At 50.3% G+C, this 24,166-nt stretch overlaps 1 protein-coding gene across 1 annotated transcript in view; it reads left to right on the top strand.

Moving 5' to 3' along the window:
- The first annotated feature begins 5,546 nt into the window (after positions 1–5,546).
- The window catches only part of vtcn1 (V-set domain containing T cell activation inhibitor 1), a 62,077-nt gene continuing 43,457 nt past the window's right edge, over positions 5,547–24,166 (top strand). Inside the window, exon 1 of the mRNA XM_072513776.1 lies at positions 5,547–5,674. Coding sequence (XP_072369877.1) covers positions 5,673–5,674 — 2 coding nt within the window. The 5' untranslated portion in view covers positions 5,547–5,672. The remainder of the gene's footprint in view (positions 5,675–24,166) is intronic.

Below are 24,166 nucleotides of genomic sequence, written 5' to 3'. Positions count from 1 at the left end.
ACACTGGTACCTTTGCAACTTGGCGAAGACCACTCTCGGCTGCTCCCTTACCTTGGCTTTTCGCCGTGGTGACCTGTGGGCCCTTAAAGTCTCCGGCGGCTAGGGGGAGCTGTCTCTCCCCATGAGGTTTTTTAACATTTAGAGTACCCAATTATTTTTTTCCAATTAAGGAGCAATTTAACGTGGCCAATCCACCTAAGCTGCACATCTTTGGGTTGTGAGGGTGAAACCCACGCAGACATGGGGAGAATGTGCAAACTACACATTGGCAGTGACCCAGGGTCAGGATTCGAACCCGGGTCCTCAGTGCCACAGTCCCAGTGCTAACCACTATGCTGCATGCCTCCCCCTCTCCCAATTAGTTGACCCAACATCTGGGCCACGTAGTTGGTCAGGTCCCTGGCCTTGAGATTTTCATGTCCTCCACCTTCCTTTTGGCCTTAAACGGCATCACCTCCCCCCTCATTACTGCCTTCAGGGCCTCCTATACAACTGATTGCGCTCCTTCCCCTGTACAGTTAAATCCTACATACTCCTCAATCACTTTCCGATCTTCCCCAGTAACCCTGCCTCCATTCTCCACCCCAGCCTCTGAGCTACCCCCTTTTTCAGGACCACATCCATCGAGTGGTCTGAAATCATTATCGCCGAATACTCTGATCCTCTAATCCCAGCCAACAAGGCATTCCCTACCACGAAAACGTCTATCCTCGAATATACTTTGTGAACTGGTGAGCGAACACCCGCTCACACGGGTGCAAGAACCTCCGTGGGCCACCCCTCCCATCTCCTCATAAGCCCGGCCAGTGCCTTTGCCCCCTCCGACTGGGCAAGCAAGAGCAGCAGCGACCTGTCCATCTTCGGCTCTTGCATCATATTCCAATCCCCTCCTACTATTAGTTTATGTGAGTCCAAGTCCGGAATGGAATGGCCCCAGCACCTACCTCACAAACGCTGTATTATCCCAGTTCGGGTCATATACACTTGCCAGTGCCACTCTTTAACACCCCTGTTACTATTACATATCTACTACGCTGGTCCACCACCACCTTCATATGGAACCTCACTCTATTGTCCACTGACACCACTTCCCCCACTCTCACCCCCCCCCCCCCGAGCTCTATTGTCGAACCCTGAATGAAATACTTGGATCACCCAGCCCTTCCTGAGCCTCACCTGGTCCATCGCCCTGAGGTGGGTCTCTTGTAACATGGTTACATCGGTCTTTACGTTTTCTAGGTGCGCCAGCCCCCTTGATCTGTTCAGTGGCCTCCCCCTAACCCCTCACGTTCTACGTAACTATTCTGACCGGGCGGCTTTCACCTCCACTCGCCCCTCCTATCCGCCATCATCATAACTCCGGGCCCTGCCCACTCGGCCTGGCCGCCCAGCCCTTTGCTGCCAACAAACCCCTCCACCCCTCCCAGAATCCCCCCCCCCCATCCACTTCCTCTCGAAAACACCTCTCCCAGTATTGGTCCCATCCCCCCAAATTTCACACCTCACAGACCCATGGAAACCTGTTTGACCAGGCTCCAATGACCGCGTCCCCCCCTCCCACCACACTCCCAATCATTAGTCAACTTAAGTTGGCTGGTGTGGAAGCTCCTGCCAGGCCCCCCCCTCCTCCCAATCCCCTCCCCCAAGCTCAGTCCCTAAAACACAAAGAAATTCCCACCAGATAAACAAACCCAAACCAGATAACACAAACCCCCGAAAACAGCCACGCGAAAAATCCCAACTACTACCCTTCCAAACAGGCACCTTGGGCAGGACCAAAACATATCAACATGGTTTGCAAGGCCCCTCCCACATCGGTCACAGACATCCTCCGCTCCCTCAAACAGCTGGATCATCCTAGGCTTTGTGAAGTGCGCCCTGTACACCACCTTCAGCTGCATCAGCCCCAGCCTCACACACAAAGTCGAAGCATCACCTCCTCCAGCACCACCCCCAACTCTTCCTCCCACTTTGCCTTAGCCCCCTCCATGGACATCCCATCCTCCTCGAAAATCCTCCTGTCAATCGCCGAGAGGACCCTCCTCTCCAATTCCCCTCTCCAATCCTCCTCTCCAACTCACCTGCTGACAAACAGCACTGCCTCCAGTAACCAGGAGGTAGGTACTATCGGGAAGGTCGGGAAGACCTTCCTCACAAGTACTGCACCTATACATACCTGAAACCTTTGCCCCTTGCCAGCCCAAACCTCTCACCCAGCTCCTCCAAACTTGCAAATCGCCCCCCCCCAGAAACAGATCCTTAATTTCCTTAATACCCCTCTCTTCCTATCACTGGAAGCTTGCGTCCATCCTCCCTGGCTCGAACCTATGATTCCCCCTAATTGGCATCCCTCCTGACCCAGCTCCCAACCTAAAATGCTGCCTAAACTGCCTCCAGATTTTCAACATGGCCACCACCACTGGACTCACCGAATACTTACCTGGGCAATCAGGAATGGCACCGTTGCCAGCGCCCGCAACCCTGATCCCCTGTAAGAGCCCATCTCCATCTTCATCCACAAAGCCCAGCACTCTCTGCTCCATCTCGGAATCCTCTCTGCATTCGCTGCCCAATAATACCAAATTTGGGAGGGGTAGCCATAGCTATCAGGCATGAGCAGCTTTTTTCCCCAATCTCTCATCTTCTTGGTGCCTCACATCTTCCTAGACACCATCTGTCTTGGGAGATGCTATATTGCACCTGGGATATATGTCGCTTCTGGGTTGACCTGGTCTATTTTAGCTGTGGAGGCTGACTCATGAATGGCAATGCCTTTTGCAGCTGGGATAGATGAATAACACTGGCCTCCAGGTCAATTGCTGTCCTTTATTCCACTGGGCTCTCTTTGGTCTCAGCCTGGTCATTTATTTTTTCCTTTAATTTTAATGCACCCTTCACATCTTCATGATTTCCAAAACTACTGAAGAATAGCATGGATCTATTCTTCAAAATTTTTCTCCACTGTCTACTGCGCCATGAACTCAGAAATCGCTGTATTTATACCTTTTCCCAGGGATCAGAGACAATATTATTGACAGAGCATGATTTTTTTTCTTGGGATGTAAGTGTTGCTGGCCATCCCTAACTGTTTGCTAGACCAGTTCAGAGAGTATTTAAGAGTCAACTGCATCTGGACAGGGGCAGCACGTTATCACAGTGGTTAGCACAGTTGCTTCACAGCTCCAGGGTCCCAGGTTCGATTCCCGGCTGGGTTACTGTCTGTGCAGTCTGCACGTCCTTCCCCGTGCCTGCATGGGTTTCCTCTGGGTGCTCCGGTTTCCTCCCACAGTCCAAAGATGCGCAGGTTAGGTGGATTGGTCATGCTAAATTGCCCTTAGTGTCCAAAGAGGTTAGGTGAGGTTACTGGGTTACAGGGATAGGGTGCAGGTGTGGGCTTAAGTGGGGTGCTACTTTCAAGGGCCGGTGCAGACTCGATGGGCCGAATGGCCTCCTTCTGCACTGTAAATTCTATGATGATCTATGATTCAAATGTCGGCCAGACCAGAATGGCAGATTTCCTTCCCAAAAATAAATGAGTGACCCAGATGGCAGATGGTTTTTACAATAACTGACAACACTAAATGTTTAATTCCAGACTCATATTGATTTTCACCATCTGCTATAGTGAGATTCAGATCCGGGTCCCCAGTGCAATACCCTACGTCTCTGGATTACTGTCAAGTGACAATAGGATTGTACTATTACCTCTCCCTATTGCAACTTTTAGATATATTTACATACAAAATGTCCAATATCTTTGTCTAAACCATTGGGTAATAATAGTGTGCCTTAATCTTAGCCTCCTCCCATTAGCGGCTTGAACTTCCAGAAATATCTTCTAGCCTTGATCAACCAGGCCTTTACATCATCTTTCCTCTGCCTGGAGGCCATCAATGTCAGATATTCAGCAATATAACCAATCAGGAATTCAGAAAAATGATTATCGGGCAAAAGTGTGAAGAGATTGGAACCTGCTCCCACCAGCGAATGGTTGAAGCGAATAGGATTGATTCATTTAAGGCAAAACTAGACAGTAGACGAGGGTGAAGTTAATAGATGGTTAGAATGGTGGGTGTAGCTGTGTAAAGTTGCGAGGAAGCCCAAGTGGAGCATGGACACTGCCACGGACTGCTGGGGCGAATGACCTGTTTCTATATTGTATATTCCATGTAACTCAACACCAATAGGCTGTTTCCATTGACTGATTTTATAACTCCCTCACATCTCATTCCTGGCCTTCACTAATAGACACAATTTTATTGTGTGGCTTATCAGCTATGTATGTTGAAAGCTCTTCACTAAGGGCTGTTAATGAGCTGTTCAGAATATCTATCCTGTTGAAGTGGGCTCACTCTCTATTGGACAAAGCTAAAAACAATGACAGTGCTGTGCAGTGTGGTTATTTGCTTTCAGTGTCTATCCAGTGCTTGGACTATTATGAAGGAATTGTCCCCTTTTCCAACTAGCAATAGTTGACATCACCTAAGAATAATTATTTTGTTGGCTTGTTTCTAGAGAAATGAAACTTTAAGCTGTTTGTAATAAAACTAAACTTCCCCAAATTGATAAAACTCCAACTAGCTCATTCTTTTTACCCTCAGCCATTTAACCTTCAGAGATAAATAGAAGAATTTTGTCCAGTGCCATTTGGAAATCTGAACGTACCACCTTGTATCACTTTACATAATCTTCTTGACAAATGAGTACCTCGAAAAAGGTTCAGGATACTGGACAGTCAGGATATTCCTGTTGTTTATTACATTGCAACCAACACAAATCCTCCAGTTTGTTCCTTTGAAAAAAACTCCATTATTTTACTTAATATTTCCCTTGATTGGAATGTGGCGGAAACTTGTGCGAATGAAATATTAGAATCTTCAAATTTGCAAAACCTTGCTGTTGAATGTGTAACACTGGTTTCGGCACAGACTTTTGGCTTGATGTCCCCTGGCATTGGCAGAGGGTGGGGTGTAGCTGACAGCTGAAATGTGCAGCCTGCACATTAACTATTCTCCTTTCATGGATATATAGAAGTCTTCTAATTTCAGCAGGAGCTCTGTATTGACAATGCTGCAGATTGGAAATGAAACAGCTAACAACAATACTGCGCAGTTCAGGGCATTTCCAGTATTGTCGGTCCATTTTCAGTTTCGTTTCTTTTTCTGTAACTGCTCAGTTTTTAATTCGCCCACTTGGGTCACAATGTATGTAAAGTAAATAATTAATTCACATATGTATTTGATTTCTGGAGCTCTAAACTCATTGAGTAAACTGGACTCACTCAGCTATGTTTATATGTGCAGTAATTTATGTCATAAAACGAATCATAAATCCAACAATTAACCGTCCCGTCCCGTCCTTAACTCTTCAAGTTAAGTTATTGTGATTTCCAAGTGTCTATTTTGTTAGAAACGCACCATTTCCGCAGTGAAATGTTGTATCGGTTCTGGTTTACAGCCGGGTGGCCTGTCACTCATATTTAAGGGGAGGTCCAACAGATTTGCAACCTGTAAAATCTCCGTCTGCCTCGACACAAGTGACGAGCTCTAAAGCTGCTCTTCCATAGGTGTTTGCATTCAATTCTGGGCACTCAGCTCCACTTTTGTGTCGCTGTTTGAGCAGAGTTGGAGGTTTCATTGTTCCGCATTAATATCGAACAGGATTGAGCGGCAATGTATGTTTTTATTCAATGTTTCTTGTAGATGCGTATATTTATAACAAACTGAATATATATCAGATCCGTGTTTATCCATCAGTCAGACTATTTGATTGCGAGTGGTAACGTTATATGTAGATGTGGAACAATCGACATAGAAAATGCTCCTGAATATATTTATTAAGAAAGTATTTAACTGTGAATGTAACAATCGTTTTATAATAACCCCCCCCCCCGAGAAAGTTTCACGGCAGTGGAAAGAACAATGATAGAGATTACAACATGGAAACAGGCCATTCGGCCCCACCTGTGGGTGTTGGAGGGAGGTTCGGGACGGGGTGGATGGGTGGACTGTTTATGCTCTACAGGCGGTGGCCTTTGTAATAATAATCTTTATTATTGTCACAAGTAGGCTTATATTAACACTGCAATTAAGTTACTGTGAAAAGCCCCTAGTCACCACACGCCTGTTTGGGTACACAGAGGGAGAATTCAGAATGTCCAATTCACCTAACAAGAACGTCTTTCGGCACTTGTGGAAGAAACCGGACCCAGCACCCTGGGGAAACCCAGGCAGACACAGGGACAACGTGCAGACTCCGCACAGACAGTGGCCCAAGCCAGGAATCGAACCCGGGTCCCTGGTGCTGTGAAGCAACAGTGCTAACCACCGTACTACCAAGCCGCTCAATCTGTTTTCAGCGACCCTCAGTGAGATTAAGCAGCTGTATCAAACCCCAGTGTAATAAAAGCTTTTGTTTCCTGCATTATAATAGTGGCAACATTTAAATGGCTATGCGCCCTGGGAAGGCCTGTGGTTGTGAAAGGCACAATTTAAGTGCAAGTCATTCTTTATGAAGAGCTCTCTCAGGTCACCACCCCTCAATCTTCGTTCTATAGAAATGCATCCTATACAAAGGGGGCAGCATGCTAGCACAGTGGTTAGCACTGTTGCTTCACAGCGTCAGAGACCAGGGTTCGATTCCTGGCTTGGGGTCACTGTCTGTGCGGAGTCTGCACATTCGCCCCATGTCTGCATAAGTTTCCTCCACAGAAATGTACCAAAAGACATGCTTGGTGGGTGAATTGGACATTCTGAATTCTCCCTCATTGTACCCGAACAGGCATTGTAGTGTGGCGACTAGGGGATTTTCACAGGAACTTCATTGCAGTGTTAATATAAGCCTACTTGTGAGACTAATAAAGATTATTATTATAAAATCTGTATGTTAGCGGTGGGAATAGACAGCATGGTGAGAGTGGTATGTGGGGCCCTTATGTGGGGTTGGTCAGTGCAGGACAGATTTAGAAGGACACAGGATTTGGTAATGGTGTTAAGGAATGGGGGAAGCTGCGAAATTTTACCATTTCGTTTTTTGAAAAATATTTTTATTGACGTTTTCATTTCATGCATTGCACAATGAACAAAGGTATGTGGATCAGATAGAATGTACAAGAGCTCAACCTTGGTATTGGCTACCCGTAAACCCAACCACTTTACCAAACCCGCCTCCTCTTTTTGTTATTTTAAGATATTTTATTGTAATATAACCCCCTCCCATCTCTGTCCGATGTAATGTAGAGCGTGGTTGGAGATTACAATCGCGGAGTACTCCGCTCTGACTATCTCTGGAAGCACCGATTTCCCCACTACAAAGAAGTTGATGCAGGTGCAGATCCTGTGTACTGGCGAAAAAAATGTGAATTCCCTCTCACCTGGCTGCATGAACCTCCATGAGTCCACTGCCCCGATCTGCTCCATAAATGTCCTCAGTTCTCTAACCATGCCTGCCGTTTTTCCCATGTTAGGTTTCCATCCGTCCGTCACTGGGTCCTGTACACTGTTAAAGTCTCCATACGTGATCAGTCAGTGCAAACCTCAATTGGAGATTTCCGCTATGGTCTTTTTTACAAACTCTGTGTCATCCCAGTTGGGCGGCTACATGTTCACCTGGACACTGGAGCCATGTCTAGAACACCGCTGACCATGGCTTTCCCTTTGTTAGGAGGACATCCAAAATGGCCATGGTCATTGATCTCATCATGAGGCTGGGCCCTTGCGCTCTGAGGTTTCCCTTTGTCCAGGGATCACCCAACATGGCCACCAACTGTATGTACGCATCTGGGTGAGCCTCGGGGTTTCCCTTTGTCCAGGGATCACCCAACTTAGCCACCAACTGTATGTACGCATGTGGGTGAGCCCCGAGGCTTCCCTTGATCAGCGACTCTCCAAAGCGACTGCTTGTGGTGTCATCCTGTTTCACGTTTCCAAGAGTGACCTGTTGAAGCCAGTCTAAGAGCCCTTCCCCGACCTCCCTGCCATTTTGTTTCCCCTGCGGATTTGTTTTCCCCTCCTTGTGCTGCCCCCTCCAGTCCCCCCATTGCCCCCCCCATCTTTTTCCCCCTGTTTGCCCCTCTGCTTTTCGCCCCACTTGGTGGTGTGCCCCTCCCCTCTTGCCAGTTGCTGTCCTTGTTGGGAGATGCGGCGTGCCCCCCCCCCCCCTCGCTCATACCTCCTGGCATTAGCTTTCCCGTTAGTGTGGCGGCCCCCCTCTAGTGGGTCCTAACCCCCTTCAGTGACCCGCTATGTCGGTTTCCCCTCTGTCTTCTTCTGACTCCTGCGCTTTGCTGTCTTTGCCCCCTCTCTGCGGGCTGGTTCCCTTGTTCATAACAAGGTGATACAGTCCCGTGCAAATTATTCATTGGTTTTCTCTGCCTCCTCTGTGTCCACCATATTACTGTCTCCCTTGTCACCCAGTCTGTTCTTTTGGTCAAGGTCTGCAGGGCAATGAAATAATTCTCTCTGTTCTGGTATGTTACCCAGAGCCTGGCTGGGTACAGCGCCCGAATTTGATATTGTTGCTGTGGAGGGCGAACTTTGCCCTGTTAAATCCTGCCTGGTACTTTGCCAGATCTGCCCCAATGTCCTGATAGACTGATCTTCTGCCCTTCCCAGCTGCATGCCTTCATTTGTCTGGCCCAGTGAAGGATCTTTTCCCGACACTGGTACCGTTGCAACTTGGCGAAGACCACTCTCGGCTGCTCCCTTACCTTGGATTTTGGCCGGAGTGACCTGTGAGCCCTGTCGGTCTCCGGCGGCTAGGGGGAGCTGTCTCTCCCCATGAGGTTTTTAAACATTTTGAGTACCCAATTATTTTTTTCCAATTAAGGAGCGATTTAACATGGCCAATCCACCTAAGCTGCACATCTTTGGGTTGTGAGGGTGAAACCCACGCAGACATGGGGAGAATGTGCAAACTACACATTGACAGTGACCCAGGGTCAGGATTCGAACCCGGGTCCTCAGCGCCACAGTCCCAGTGCTAACCACTATGCCGCATGCCGCCCCCTCTCCCCATTAGTTGACCCAACATCTGGGCCACGTAGTTGGCCAGGTCCCTGGCCTTGAGATTTTCATGTCCTCCACCTTCCTTTCAGATTCCTCGGGGTCACCACCAACCTCTATTTCGGCCTCCAGGGCGACGATTCGGTCGCTCTGGTCCATTGAGGCATTCTTTAGTTCCTTTATTGTGTTCCCCGGGGCTTCCAATCTCTTTCCCCGCATGGTGCCCAGCGCCTCTGACACTGCCACGTTGACTGGCGTCTTTATTTCTGCCTTAATGTCCTCCTTCATCTCTTTCAGTTCCCTGGTAGGACTGTCATCCATCCATCCACTGGCGGGGGTGGGGGGGTTGGGGGGGGTGGAGATAGTTTTTCGGGTCGCTGGTCTCCCTCTCGGGAGTGGCATGGAGGTCTCTCACCTCGCGGGTCCGCTGAGCCGCTTGCTCGCCACTCCTGTCTCTTGCCGCCGTTTTTGTTGTCTCTGCGGCCCCTTGAACTGCTGCATCCTGGTATCTTTGTTGTTCTTAGTGTTGGTGAGGTTGAGGGGATGTTTTAGTCCGGTTTTTACGGGCTAAATTCGTCTATAAGCACCTATTATCTTGTCTTTCGTTGAAGTGCCACCTGATGTGCGACTGCTCAGCACATCCCTGTAACTGGAAGTCAAATGTCACTGCAAAGGTGCCCAGCTGGTACTGACAGGCTGGCAGGAGTACTGCCAAGGTGCCAGGATGGAAGTGCCAGGGTGCACGCGGCGGCGGCCCCGCGCAACATGGCGGACCCACACAGCGGACCAGTCCCCAAGATATCGCGCATGCCTGCCGATCGGTGTCCCCCGATTGCGAGCCTGGAGGCGCCCCGGTGACGGACCCCCCCCCCCCCCCCAGCTGCCATCCCGAGTGCCCGCCGGGTGGAACCATGTTAGAACCACGCCGGTGGGAAGTCGGCTAGTTGGTGGCAGAGAATCGCCTCGGGGGCCTCTATCAATGGCCCCCGACCGGCGCCATGTTAACTGGAGAATCGGGGGAATGACATTGCACCGAATTCCGGCGTGAACACCCATTCTCCGCCCCAGTGCCAAGCGCGATTGCGGTGCGGAGGCTCGGAGAATCCTGCCCAGTTTCTTAAATGTGGCCTCACTAGCACCTTGTACAGTTGCAGCTTTTAACTTTTATATTCCAGCCCATTTAAAATAAAAGCCAGCATTCCATTTATCCTTCCATGTTACTTTCTGGTTTTCTGGGTTTCATGAACAAAAACTCATAAATCCCCCTGTGCTGCAGCTTTCTGCAGTCTCTCTCCATTTGAATAATAATCTAGCTTCTCATTAGTTCTTCCAAAATGAACAATCTCACATTTTCCCGCTTTGAATTCCATTTGCCAATTTTCTGCCTACTTACTTAACCTGTCAATATCTTACTGTAAACTATTCCTATTTTCCTAAACTATTCCTGACAACCTGCTTTCCCTCCACCTTTGTATCACCTGCAGATTTCGCCACAGTACACACTGCTCCTTTCCCCAAATCATTAATCTCGACTGTGAAGCGCTGTCCTCCCAGCACTGATCTCTATGGCACTGCACTGGGTACTGCCCTCCAACATGAGGAAGAACCCCTTATCGCTACTTGCTACTTCCCATTAGTAAGTCATTCCTCTACCATGATAGAAACACCATGAGTTTCTATCTTAGTAGCCTTTTATGTGGCACCTTATCAAAAATGGACCGACTGATTCTTCTCCGTTTACTCCGGCTGATACCGCCTCAAACAACTCCAGTAAATTTGTAATATTTTTCCAAGAACTGAAGTTAGGCTAACTGGCCTGCAGTTTTCTCCATTGTGTCTCCTTCCCTTTTTGAACAAGGGGACCACATTGGCAGTTTTCCAATCCTTTTGCACAGTTCCTGAATCCAAGGATTTTTGGAAAATGACTACCAACGGAATGCATCCACAATCTCTCTAGCTACCTCCTTTAAGATCCTGGGATGCAGGGATCTGGTCAGCCTTTAACCCCATTAGTTTGCCTAAAGCTAATTATTTGGTGATGGTGACTGTATGACACTATTTCATTCCTCCCCATATATGTTTCTATTTCTGGGATGCTTGTAGTCTCCTCTACAGTAAAGACTGATGCAAAAATATCAATTTAACTTCTCTGCCATCTTTGTTCCATGAAATTACTTCCACAGTTTCATTCTCTAAGGGGCCAATGCTTTCTTTTACTTTTCTCTTCCATTAAATGTACTTTAAAAAGCTCGTTGTTTGTTTTTATGTTTCTTGCTAGATTGTTCTTATAGTTTATTTTCTCCTTTCTGATTATTTTTTAGCCCAACTTTGCTGCATTCTGAATCTATCCCGCGGCATTCTGAATCTATCCCGCGGAATTCTGAATCTATCCCGCGGCATTCTGAATCTATCCCGCGGCATTCTGAATCTATCCCGCGGCATTCTAAATCTACCCTACGGCATTCTGAATCTATCCCGCAGCATTCTGAATCTATCCCGCGGCATTCTGAATCTATCCCGCCGCATTCTGAATCTATCCCGCGGCATTCTAAATCTATCCTGCGGCATTCTGAATCTATCCCACGGCATTCTGAATCTACCCCGCTGCATTCTGAATCTATCTCGCTGCATTCTGAATGTATCCCGCAGCATTCTGAATCTATCCCGCGGCATTCTGAATCTATCCCGCGGCATTCTGAATCTATCCCGCGGCATTCTGAATCTATCCCGCGGCATTCTGAATCTATCCCGCGGCATTCTGAATCTATCCCGTGGCATTCTGAATCGATCCCTTTGCATTCTGAATCGATCCCGCTGCGTTCTGAATCTATCCCGCTGCGTTGTGAATCTATCACGCTGCGTTCTGAATCTATCACGGTGCGTTCTGAATCTATCCTGCTGCGTTCTGAATCTATCCCACAGCATTCTGAATCTTTATCTCTCTACATTCTGAATCTATCCCGCCGCATTCTGAATCTATCCCGCGGCATTCTGAATCTATCCCGTGGCATTCTGAATCGATCCCTTTGCATTCTGAATCGATCCCGCTACATTCTGAAACGATCCCGCTGCGTTTTGAATCTATCACGCTGCGTTCTGAATCTATCACGCTGCATTCTGAATCTATCACGGTGCGTTCTGAATCTATCCCGCTGCATTCTGAACCTATCCCGCTGCATTCTGAATCTATCCCGCTGCATTCTGAATCTATCCCGCTGCATTCTGAATCTATCCCTCTGCATTCTGAATCTATCCCTCTGCATTCTGAATCTATCCCTCTGCATTCTGAATCTATCCCTCTGCATTCTGAATCTATCCCTCTGCATTCTGAATCTATCCCTCTATATTCTGAATCTATCCAGCTGCATTCTGAATCTATCCCTCTGCATTCTGAATCTATCCCTCGGCATTCTGAATCTATCCCGCCGCATTCTGAATCTATCCCGCCGCATTCTGAATCTATCCCGCCGCATTCTGAATCTATCCCGCCGCATTCTGAATCTATCCCTCTGCATTCTGAATCTATCCCTCTGCATTCTGAATCTCTCCCTCTGCATTCTGAATCTATCCCACTGCATTCTGAATCTCTCCCTCTGCATTCTGAATCTATCCCTCTGCATTCTGAATCTCTCCCTCTGCATTCTGAATCTATCCCACTGCATTCTGAATCTCTCCCTCTGCATTCTGGAACTATCCCTCTGCATTCTGGAGCTATCCCTCTGCATTCTGAATCTGTCCATCTGCATTCTGAATCTATCCCACTGCATTCTGAATCTCTCCTGCTCCAACATAACATCCCAAATGTACTCTACAAATTAATTTCCTTGGCTGCTATTTCCAATTTAATTAGCCCGATCAATATGAAGATTAAAGTCGCCCATGATCAATGCAGTGCTGTTTTTACATGCATTTGTTAATTCTTGATTTCCTAGTGACTACTTTTCAGCGGCCTATACAATACTCCTACCATTCTATTCCTTTCCACCCAAATCAACTCCACATTCTGAGCCTAGATCATCCCCAGAAATGTACTTCTTTCCTCTCAGTTACCCCACCACCTGTTCCTGCTTTTCATTCCTCAGAGTGACATAACACTGAATATTGACTTTCTCCTTACAACCCCATGTAATGGCGAACAAATCATTTTATTTGTGGTGCAGGTAATTTATGTTACTTTTTATGCAACGTGCATTACGATACTGAACTCGTAATTTTGTTTTTCTACCACGTTTCCTTACACTAAGCCCATCTCTAGGGACAATAGAGTCATTCTTAGTTTTTTGCCTTTGATTCCAATGACTTCCTCTTTTGCTTTGACTTTTCTGCCATTTGTTTCTAACCCAGTTTTCATCTCCCCTTACTCCCTGCCCAGGTACCTACCCCCTACCAAACTAGTTTAAAGCCTCACCAATAGCACTAGCAAAAACCCCTGCAACGATATTGGTCCCGGTCCTGTTGGCGTTTAACCCATCCAGTCTGTACATGCCCCATCATCACCAGAACCTGTCCTAATTCCTCAGGCATCTGAAACCCATCCTCCTACACCACCCCTCAAGCCACACATTCATTTTACCCGTCCTCCTATGTACACTCTCGCCAGCAAGTGGCACGAGGAGTAATCCTGAGATTCCTACCTCGGAGGTTTCTGCTTCTGAAGTAAAAAACTCACCACTATTCTTAGAATTCCCCCTATACCAAAAAGAGCCAATAAGACATTCTCAATGGTGAACAGGGATTCTCACTCCCTGCCTCCTATGCAAAGGGTGCTATTCGGGTCAATCTATATTTTCAAGTTATCCCCCGATATAATCCATATCTTCATAGAAGAATTTTATGTACTTACCACTTAGTAGCATCGATCCTGGCTCCCACGTTGCTAAGTAAAGTAGACTTTGTAATAACCACTGTTTCAGGTTAAAACTTTAAAGTTATTTTGTTATTATATTTTTTCTTTTAAAAGATGCAATCACTGTCTTTACAGAAAAGCAAAAAGATCTTGCTTCTGGATTCGCCTGGTTGGTTGAAAAGACCTTCAGGTCCACCTTGACAATCTCTCTTCTTTAGCTTTTGTTCTTCCTCAGATGGATTCGCTGTTCTGCTCGGTTTCTGTGCTCTATCCTTCCCATGACCAAGGGCAGCTATGAGAACTGACTCTGCTGGCTGTCCCCGATTTAGGGTTTATATTCCCCTTCTAGCAGTTATTAAGTTTATATGATATTATCGTAAAGTAACTTTATTTTACTCTTGATTGTACAAGGTACCTTTAATCTGAATTATTTCTAACCCGACTATGTATTCATATTGAGCATGACTTCAGCTCATCGAACTCTGATTACATTGTTTCCCTTGTGATGTTCAAAGTGCTTTGATCCCAGAGGGGCGTTACATCTGGTTTCTGTCACTTCTGAAGTTGCTTTATTACCAAATAGTGCCCTGAGCTTGTCAGAACCCTGGGCGGGATTCTCCACGCCCACGTCGAAGTGGCCGCGCCGTCGTGAACGCTGTCGAGGTTCACGACGGCGCGGAACGGCCCCGGTCCCGACCAATTCAGGCCCTGACAATGGGCCAGGATTGGGGCCGCGTCATCTACACGCGCCAGGCCTTGTCGCCCGCGTAAAAGCGGCGCCGCATAGATGACGCGGCCGGCAACGCATAACGGGCGTTATCCGCGCATGCGCGGGTTGGCCGGCGCCAACCCGCGCATGCGTGGTTGTCGTCCTCTCTAAATCCACCCCGCAAGAAGATGGAGGACGGATCTTGCGGGGCCGCGGAAGGAAGGAGGTCCTCCTTCAGAGAGGACGGCCCAACGATCAGTGGGCACTGATCGCAGGCCACCCCACATACCAGGTGAAGCCCGGTGCAGGATCCCCCCTCGCCCCCCCACAGGCCACCCCCCCCCCCCCCCCCCAGCGTTCACGCACCGCCCACAACTGCAGCGACCAGGTGTGGACGGCGCCGGGGGGAACCCGCCGTTTTGACCTGGCCGCTCGGCCCATCTGGGCCTCAGAATAGCGGGGGTGCCGGAGAATTGCCATTTTGGGTGTCTCCGGCGATTCTCCGGCCTGCGGCCCGCGAAATTCGACCGGGACATTCCCGCCGCTTGGGAGAATCGCGGGAGGGTATCGGACCGGCGTCCCCGGAAATTTTGGCGGCCCAGGCGATTCTCCCAACCGGCGTGGGAGTGGAGAATCGCGCCCCCTGACTCCCATTTGGGGCTAACGTGAGTTCCTGTGGACACGTTGTCTTCAGCTTCCCATATTCACCTGGTGTCAGCAGAATTTCATACCTAAACATTTGTCACCCAATTCAACTGAAGATCCTAGCAATTCTTTTTTAGCTGCTTACTAAAATAATTAACTTCAAAGAAGGTGCGAAATATTGCTTTTTTCCATATAACTAAAAGTTCAATCTGGTGTGTCTTAAAAGACATGCATCAGTTTTACAGCTTGAATAGTCACAAGCTGTTTTCGTAACGCCTGTTTGACAAAGGCTATCTGCATTTCAAAACCTTCTTTTGCAGCTGCTGTTAACCCTTCGTGGGAATTTTCCCTACATTTTCTCATGTACTCTTAGGTCAGGTTTGTCAGACTTCCATGTTTCAAATTACATATTTTCCCATTTTTACTTTTACACTTCTTTTTTTTTATATAAATGTTTTATTGAAAATGTTTTCCCAAACAACAATTTTTCCCCTCTTACAAAGCAAACGCAACAATAACAATACAGAAATTTTAAACAATACACAAGTAACAAAACCCCTTTATCTTTGACCTAAACTAAACCCCCCCCCCCCTCCCCCCCACCCCTCCCCCTGGGTTGCTGCTGCTGGTCACCTGTCTTCCCTCTAACGTTCCCCTAGGTAGTCGAGAAATGGCTGCCACCGCCTGGTGAACCCTTGAGCCGATCCTCTCAGGGCAAACTTTATCTGCTCCAGTTTAATGAACCCCGCCATATCATTTACCCAGGCCTCCAGTCCGGGGGGTTTCGCCTCCTTCCACATGAGTAGGATCCTGCGCCGGGCTACTAGGGACGCAAAGGCCACAACGTCGGCCTCTTTCGCCTCCTGCACTCCCGGCTCTTCCGCAACTCCAAATAGAGCTAACCCTCAGCCTGGTTTGACCCGGGCCTTCACCACCCGCAAAATCACTCCCGTCACTCCCTTCCAATACCCTTCCAGTGCCGGGCATGCCCAAAACATATACTTTTACACTTCTTAACTTACCACCTAACCCCTGTATTCCACTTTCAGGATCTCATCCCTATTTTACCTATGTCATTTGTATCAATGTGTACCAAGAACGCTAGCTCTTCGCTCTCCCTCCCGTAAAATGTTCTGCAGCCACTCAGTGACATCCTGGATCCTAGCACCTGGGAGGTAACATACCATCCTGGAAATAATTTTATGGCCACAGAAACAGCAATATGTTCCATTTTCAATTGAATCCTCTATCACTATAGCTCTACCCCTCTTTTCCTCTCTGTCTGCACCGTTGAGCCACCCCTGACGTCATGGACTTGGCTTTTACTGCATTCCCCTGAGAAGTAATGACCACTTCTCTAAATGAGCTATCCACAAAGATATCAACTTCATGGCTGCTTCAGAGTTATTCTAGCCACCATCCAGCTCCGATGCAAGGATTTCCAGTAGCTGCAGCTGGAGACACTTCTGGCACACATGTTCATCCTGGACCCTGGGAGTGTCCTTGGTTTCCCACATAGCACATGAGGAGCATTCCATGTCGCCAAGCTGTCCTGCCATGGCTTGCATTGAGATCACTTCCCTTACTACTTCCAAGATCAAGAATATTAATAACACTAAGGACTTTCTTCTACTCCAGATGCTGACTCTCTAACATCAGATGTACCCATATTCTTACTGTACTATCAAATGGTAGAATAGATACTCACCAGTTCCTACTTCTAATCAGCGTATTTCCAGACTGCTCACTGTGACGCTGGCTGTCATCCAGTTCTTATTGCTTGTGTTTCTTTCTTAAATGTATGTAGACCCTCTTTAAAAAAAATGTGTTTTTCTAATTCTCAGCAGTTTGATAACCCGCCCGACAGCAGCGACTCACCAACCAATTCACTTACATTTCTCCTGTGACGTGATGTTAAGCACTAGGTGATGCTGACTCTTTTCTAGACAGATATATGAACGGGCGGGGAACAGAGGGAAGTAGATCCTTGGAAAATACGCGACAGGTTTAGATAAAGGATCTGGATCAGCATAAGCTGGGAGGGCCGAAAGGCCTGTTCCTGTGATGTAATTTTCTTTGTTCTATGTTCTTTGTTCTTTTCCCAGCGTCCTCTTCTCGCACTCTCCTCTGGGTGCTGCTCACTGCCAGTCTGAGCATAATCCTCCCGCAGTCTCCCCTAGCCACGTCCCCACTTCACTCCAAACACCTGGTCCTCTTCACTCCATCTCTCAACCTCTCTTACACCCCATTCCCCTCCTCTTCACCCCATCTCTCTCCTGTTGCACCCCACCTCCCTCCTCTTCACCTCCCCCCTCCCCCACTTCACCCTATATACATCCCCCCTCTTCACACCATCCCCCCTTCACCCCATCCCCCCCTTCACCCCATCCCCCCTTCACCCTATCCCCCCCTTCACCCCATCCCCCCCTTCACACCATCCCCCTCTTCACACTACCCCCCTCTTCATACCATCCCCCTCTTCAAACCACCCCCCTCTTCACACCATCCCCCTCTTCACACCATCACCCCTCTTCACACCATCCCCCTCTTCACACCATCTCTCTCCTGTTTCACCCCACCTCCCTCCTCTTCTTCACCTCCCCCTCCCCCACTTCACCCTATACTCATCCCCCCTCTTCACACCATCCCCCCTCTTCACACCACCCCCCCTCTTCACACCATCCCCCCTCTTCACACCATCCCCCCTCTTCAAACCATCACCCCACTTCACACCATCATCCCTCTTCACACCATCACCCCTCTTCACACCATCACCCCTCTTCACACCATCACCCCTCTTCACACCATCACCCCTCTTCACACCATCACCCCTCTTCACAACATCACCCCCCTTCACACCATCCCCCCTTCACACCATCCTCCCTTCACAACATCCCCCTTCCTCACACCATCCCCCTCTTCACACCATCCTCCCTCCTCACACCATCACCCCTCTTCACACCACCCCCCCTCTTCACACCATCCCCCTCTTCACACCATCACCCCTCTTCACACCATCCCCCTCTTCACACCATCTCTCTCCTGTTTCACCCCACCTCCCTCCTCTTCTTCACCTCCCCCTCCCCCACTTCACCCTATACTCATCCCCCTCTTCACGCCATCCCCCCTTCACACCATCCCCCCGTCTTCACGCCATCGCCCCCCCTTCACACTATCCCCCCCCTTCACACTATCCCCCCTCTTCACACCATCCCCCCTCTTCACGCCATCCCCCCTCTTCACACCATCCCCCCCTTCACACCATCCCCCCCTTCACACCATCCCCCCCTTCACACCATCCCCCCCTTCACACCATCCCCCCCTCTTCACACCATCCCCCCTCTTCACACCATCCCCCCTCTTCACACCATCCCCCCTCTTCACACCATCCCCCCTCTTCACACCATCCCACCCCCTCTTCACCCCATCCCCTCTCCTTCACCCTATCCTCCATCCTTTTCGTCACCCCATCCCCCCTCTTCACACCATCCCCTCTTCTTCACCCCATCCTCCATCCTTCTCTTCATCACCCCTTTTCATACCATCCCCTCTTCACACCATCCCAAGCTTCTATTCTCCACATTCTCATCCTCTGCTTCGCCCCCTCCTCCTCTTCCCAGATACTGCTTCTCTTTGCCCCCTACTCCTCTCTTCCCCCTACTCCTCCTCTTCGCCCCCACCCATCCTCTTCGCCCCCTACCCCTCCTCTTTGCCCCCTACTCCTCCTCTTTACCCCATACTCCTCCTATTCGCCCCTTACTCCTCCTCTTTACCCCCTACTCCTCCTCTTTACCCCCTACTCCTCCTCTTTACCCCCTACTCCTCCTCTTCACCCCCTACGCCTCCTCTTTACCCCCTACTCCTCCTCTTTGCCCCCTACACCTCCTCTTTGCCCCCTACTCCTCTTTACCCCCTACTCCTCCTCTTTGCCCCCTACTCCTCTTCGCCCCCTACTCCTCTTTACCCCCTACTCCTCCTCTTCGCCCCCTACTCCTCCTCTTTGCCCCCTACACCTCCTCTTCGCCCCCTACTCCTCCTCTTTGCCCCCTACTCCTCTTTACCCCCTACTCCTCCTCTTCGCCCCCTACTCCTCTTCGCCCCCTACGCCTCCTTTTTACCCCCTACTCCACCTCTTCGCCCCCTACTCCTCCTCTTCGCCCCCTACTCCTCCTCTTTGCCCCCTACTCCTCCTCTTCGCCCCCTACTCCTCTTTACCCCTGTAGAGGGTTCCATCTCTGCTACTCCACTACTGGGCCGATATCTGGGATTTGAGTATCTGTGTGTGTCTCTCTCCAGCTGGCACTGAAACTTCAGAGGCCAGGGGATGCCGCACTGGGACACCTCCGCGGGAGAGAGCACTGAATCAAGCCTGCCGTTTATCCCTAAACGGAAGCCTGAGGCTTATATCACACAGATATCCAGACCCCCACCAATGCCCAGGTGATTCTCTCTTGCCGGTGGTGCAACACCCACCCGGTTCCTACTTCGCTGGAGTAGCTTTCCCAAGAGAGAGAATAGGACACTGCTGTTTATTACCTAACCAGCAGCCTGTCCTGAGTGAACGGGTTCGAATCGTTCAAGATGACCCTAGATTCTCGACCCCGGAATTAAGGTGAGGAATATCTTAACAATGACTTGGTCAGAGATCGCTGGTGAGAGATTGAAGAATTTAAACGACTCCAATTATCAGCAAATCGAGGTTTATTGCAAAACCCAGGTCAAAATCATCAAACAGAAGAAATTATAATAAAATCTTAAACTCTAACACAAACTAAGTCTATTCAGAAAGTACTATAACGGACACAACGTAAAATCTTATTGTTACACAATTTTAGCAAGGGCACAAAACACAAATCAAGCCCCCTTCCCCAAAGCCTCAACCACTATCAAAGTCAAGGGAGTTTTGCACGCTGCTGCAGGGTACTTACGGTCACAGTCTGCGAGAGGTCAAGTCGAAGGTGGAGAGGTCAAGCCAAGAGACCCTCAATCGCAACCACAGCCCCTTTTACATCCGTTTTACCTGGCTTTTTCCTGTTTTCGGCCAGCCCCTTTTGCATTGAATTGGTAAGGTTTAAAGTTCCCACTGGCCTCACCCCCTTTGAGCCGGTCAGACCTGTCGACTTCCGGGTTTTCCTCCCCTTTGCGTTGTATCGGATCAAGTTTAAAGTTCCCGCTGGTCCCGCCCCCTTTGAGCCGGTCAGACCTGTTAACTTCCGGGTTCTCCTCGCAGGTCCGCTCCTTCCAGCCAGGCAGACCTGCCGCGATTTGAATTTGGCGCCGACTCCGCCCCCTCCACCCAGTGAGTTCCTGCCGGTGGCTTCTGTCAGGATTGGAGTACCTCCCCCAGGTCCGCCTCCAACTTGTTTTTTTTCTACCGTTTATCTTCAAGGGGCTTTTCCAGCGCAATATACTGAGCCCAGACTCTCTGCTTTTTGGGATAACAAGGTTAAGCTCTCTTGTGAAGATTTTCAAAGTCTTCCATCTGCTCCGGAGATCGCTGCTATTCTCACCTTGCTATGTTGATGGGGTGTTGATTGGATTCTGCTCTGGTGGAGGCCAAGTCATTTACATCTGCATGGGGCTATGACCATCCCATTGTCCTGCTTGCAGGCAGCCCCCCTGTGTATTCCCGTGCCCCTTTGTCTGTGTTTTAATCTTATCTAGTTGTCTGGCTCCTTCTTCCTTGTAGCTCCTGGGGGGGGGGGGGGGGGGGGGGGGGGGGTTGTAAATACCTATGCCCCTACTTGGCTCAGCGGACCAAGCCTGCTGGGAAATCTGGTTACGTTCTTTTGGCTGACAAGTGTCCAGTTTACAGTCTCTGGGTTTTATTCCTGGGCAGTCCAAAAAGGGCCGGATTGCCCGAAAACCTTACACCCCCTACTCCTCCTCTTCGCCCCTACTCCTCTTTACCCCCTACTCCTCCTCTTCACCCCCTACTCCTCCTCTTTACCCCTACTCCTCCTCTTTGCCCCCTACTCCTCCGCTTTGCCCCTACTCCTCCTTTGCCCCTACTCCTCTTTACCCCCTACACCTCCTCTTTGCCCCCTACTCCTCCTCTTTGCCCCCTACTCCTCCTCTTTGCCCTCTACTCCTCCTCTTCGCCCCCTACTCCTCCTCTTCGCCCCCTACTCCTCCTCTTCGCCCCCTACTCCTCCTCTTCGCCCCCTACTCCTCCTCTTTGCCCCCTACTCCTCTTCGCCCCCTACTCCTCCTCTTCGCCCCCTACTCCTCCTCTTTGCCCCCTACTCCTCCTCTTTGCCCCCTACTCCTCTTTACCCCCTACACCTCCTCTTTGCCCCCTACTCCTCCTCTTTGCCCCCTACTCCTCCTCTTTGCCCTCTACTCCTCCTCTTCACCCCCTACTCCTCCTCTTTACCCCCTACTCCTCCTCTTTGCCCCCTACTCCTCCGCTTTGCCCCTACTCCTCCTTTGCCCCTACTCCTCTTTACCCCCTACACCTCCTCTTTGCCCCCTACTCCTCCTCTTTGCCCCCTACTCCTCCTCTTTGCCCTCTACTCCTCCTCTTCGCCCCCTACTCCTCCTCTTCGCCCCCTACTCCTCCTCTTCGCCCCCTACTCCTCCTCTTTGCCCCCTACTCCTCTTCGCCCCCTACTCCTCCTCTTCGCCCCCTACTCCTCCTCTTTGCCCCCTACTCCTCCTCTTTGCCCCCTACTCCTCTTTGCCCCCTACTACTCCTCTTTGCCCCCTACTCCTCCTCTTTGCCCCCTACTCCTCCTCTTTGCCCACTACTCCTCCTCTTTGCCCCTACTCCTCCTCTTTGCCCCCTACTCCTCCTCTTTGCCCCCTACTCCTCCTCTTTGCCCCCTACTCCTCCTCTTTGCCCCTACTCCTCCTCTTTGCCCCTACTCCTCCTCTTTGCCCCCTACTCCTCCTCTTTGCCCCCTACTCCTCCTCTTTGCCCCCTACTACTCCTTTTCGCCCCCTACTCCTCCTCTTCGCCCCCTACTCCTCCTCTTCGCCCCCTACTCCTCCTCTTCGCCCCCTACTCCTCCTCTTTGCCCACTACTCCTCCTCTTTGCCCACTACTCCTCCTCTTTGCCCCCTACTCCTCCTCTTTGCCCCCTACTCCTCCTCTTTGCCCCTACTCCTCCTCTTTGCCCCCTACTCCTCCTCTTTGCCCCCTACTCCTCTTTGCCCCCTACTCCTCCTCTTTGCCCCCTACTCCTCCTCTTTGCCCCCTACTCCTCCTCTTTGCCCCCTACTCCTCCTCTTTGCCCCTACTCCTCCTCTTTGCCCCCTACTCCTCCTCTTTGCCCCCTACTCCTCCTCTTTGCCCCCTACTCCTCCTCTTTGCCCCCTACTCCTCCTCTTTGCCCCCTACTCCTCCTCTTTGCCCCCTACTACTCTTTTCGCCCCCTACTCCTCCTCTTTGCCCCCTACTCCTCTTTGCCCACTACTCCTCCTCTTTGCCCACTACTCCTCCTCTTTGCCCCCTACTCCTCCTCTTTGCCCCCTACTCCTCCTCTTTGCCCCATCTCCTCCTCTTTGCCCCCTACTCCTCCTCTTTGCCCCCTACTCCTCCTCTTTGCCCCCTACTCCTCCTCTTTGCCCCCTACTCCTCCTCTTTGCCCCCTACTCCTCCTCTTTGCCCCCTACTACTCCTTTTCGCCCCCTACTCCTCCTCTTCGCCCCCTACTCCTCCTCTTCGCCCCCTACTCCTCCTCTTCGCCCACTACTCCTCTTCCACTTTAACTCTGACCCTTCCTCCTCTTCACCCCATCCTCATATTCTTCCCCACCCTCCATCCTTCTCTTCACACCAACCTCCCTCCTCTACATCCCATAACCTCTCCTCCACTTCACACCATCTTCCCTCCCCCTCTGCAGCCCATACCCTCTCCTCCGCTTCACACCATCTTCCCTCCTCCTCGCCCCATTCCCCTCCAACCCATCTCCCCTCCTTTTCAGCCCATCGCACCTCTTCTTCACACTATCCTTCCTCTTCACCCCATTGCACCTCCTCTTCTTTGCCCCATCCCCCTCCATTTCACCCCACCCCTTCTCCTCCTTGCCATCCCCCTCCTCCTCCTTGCCCATCCCCTTCCTCCTCCATCCCATCCCCCTCCTCCTCCACCCATCCCCTCCTCTTCCACCCCATCCCCTCCTCTTCCACCCCATCCCCCTCCTCTTCCACCCCATCCCCCTCCTCTTCCACCCCATCCCCCTCCTCTTCCACCCCTTCCCCTCTCCTCCTCCCCATCCCCCCCTCCTCCTCCCCATCCCCCTCCTCCTCCCCATCCCCTCCTCCTCCACCCCATCCCCTCCTCCTCTTCACCCCATTCCCTCCTTCCCTTCACCCGATCTCCCTCCCCCTCTTCGTCCCAACTCCCTCCTCCTCTTCAGCCCACCCCCTTCTCCTCTTTGCTCATTCCTCTCTCCTCTTTGCCATTCCACTCATCCTCTTCAGCTCATCCCCCTTCTCCTCTTCTCCCCATCCCCAACTCCTCTTCATTCCATCTCTCATTCTTTTTCTGCCCATCCCATTCCTCCTCTTTACCTCATCCACCACCTCCTCTTTACTCCATCCCTCTTTCTCTTCATGCTACCCCACTCCTTTTCACGCTATCCCACTCTTCACACTACACCCTCTTCATGTTACCTCTCATCTTCTCCCCACTTCACATCATTCCACCCTCTTCTTCACACCATCTCCCTCCTATTCTTCATCTCCATTGTGGTCCTCATCAACCTCAACACATGCCCCTCCTCATCACCGTCGCTCTCATTACCCTCCTCATCACCCTCTCTGCCTTAACATTCCTTATCACATTCACCCTCATAACTTCCTCCTCACTCTTATCCACATCTCCCACCTTACTCACCTCACGCCATCCTCACCTTCATTCACCTTACCCTAATCCCCTTCCTCATCACTCTCACCCATCCTATCCTCATCCTCACCCCATCCTCATTCATTCACCTCACCCCATCCCCCTCCTCATCA

Source organism: Scyliorhinus torazame, chromosome 8 (assembly GCF_047496885.1).
Source record: "Scyliorhinus torazame isolate Kashiwa2021f chromosome 8, sScyTor2.1, whole genome shotgun sequence".
Lineage (NCBI taxonomy): Eukaryota > Metazoa > Chordata > Chondrichthyes > Carcharhiniformes > Scyliorhinidae > Scyliorhinus > Scyliorhinus torazame.
This window is presented reverse-complemented; position numbering and strand designations above follow the sequence as displayed.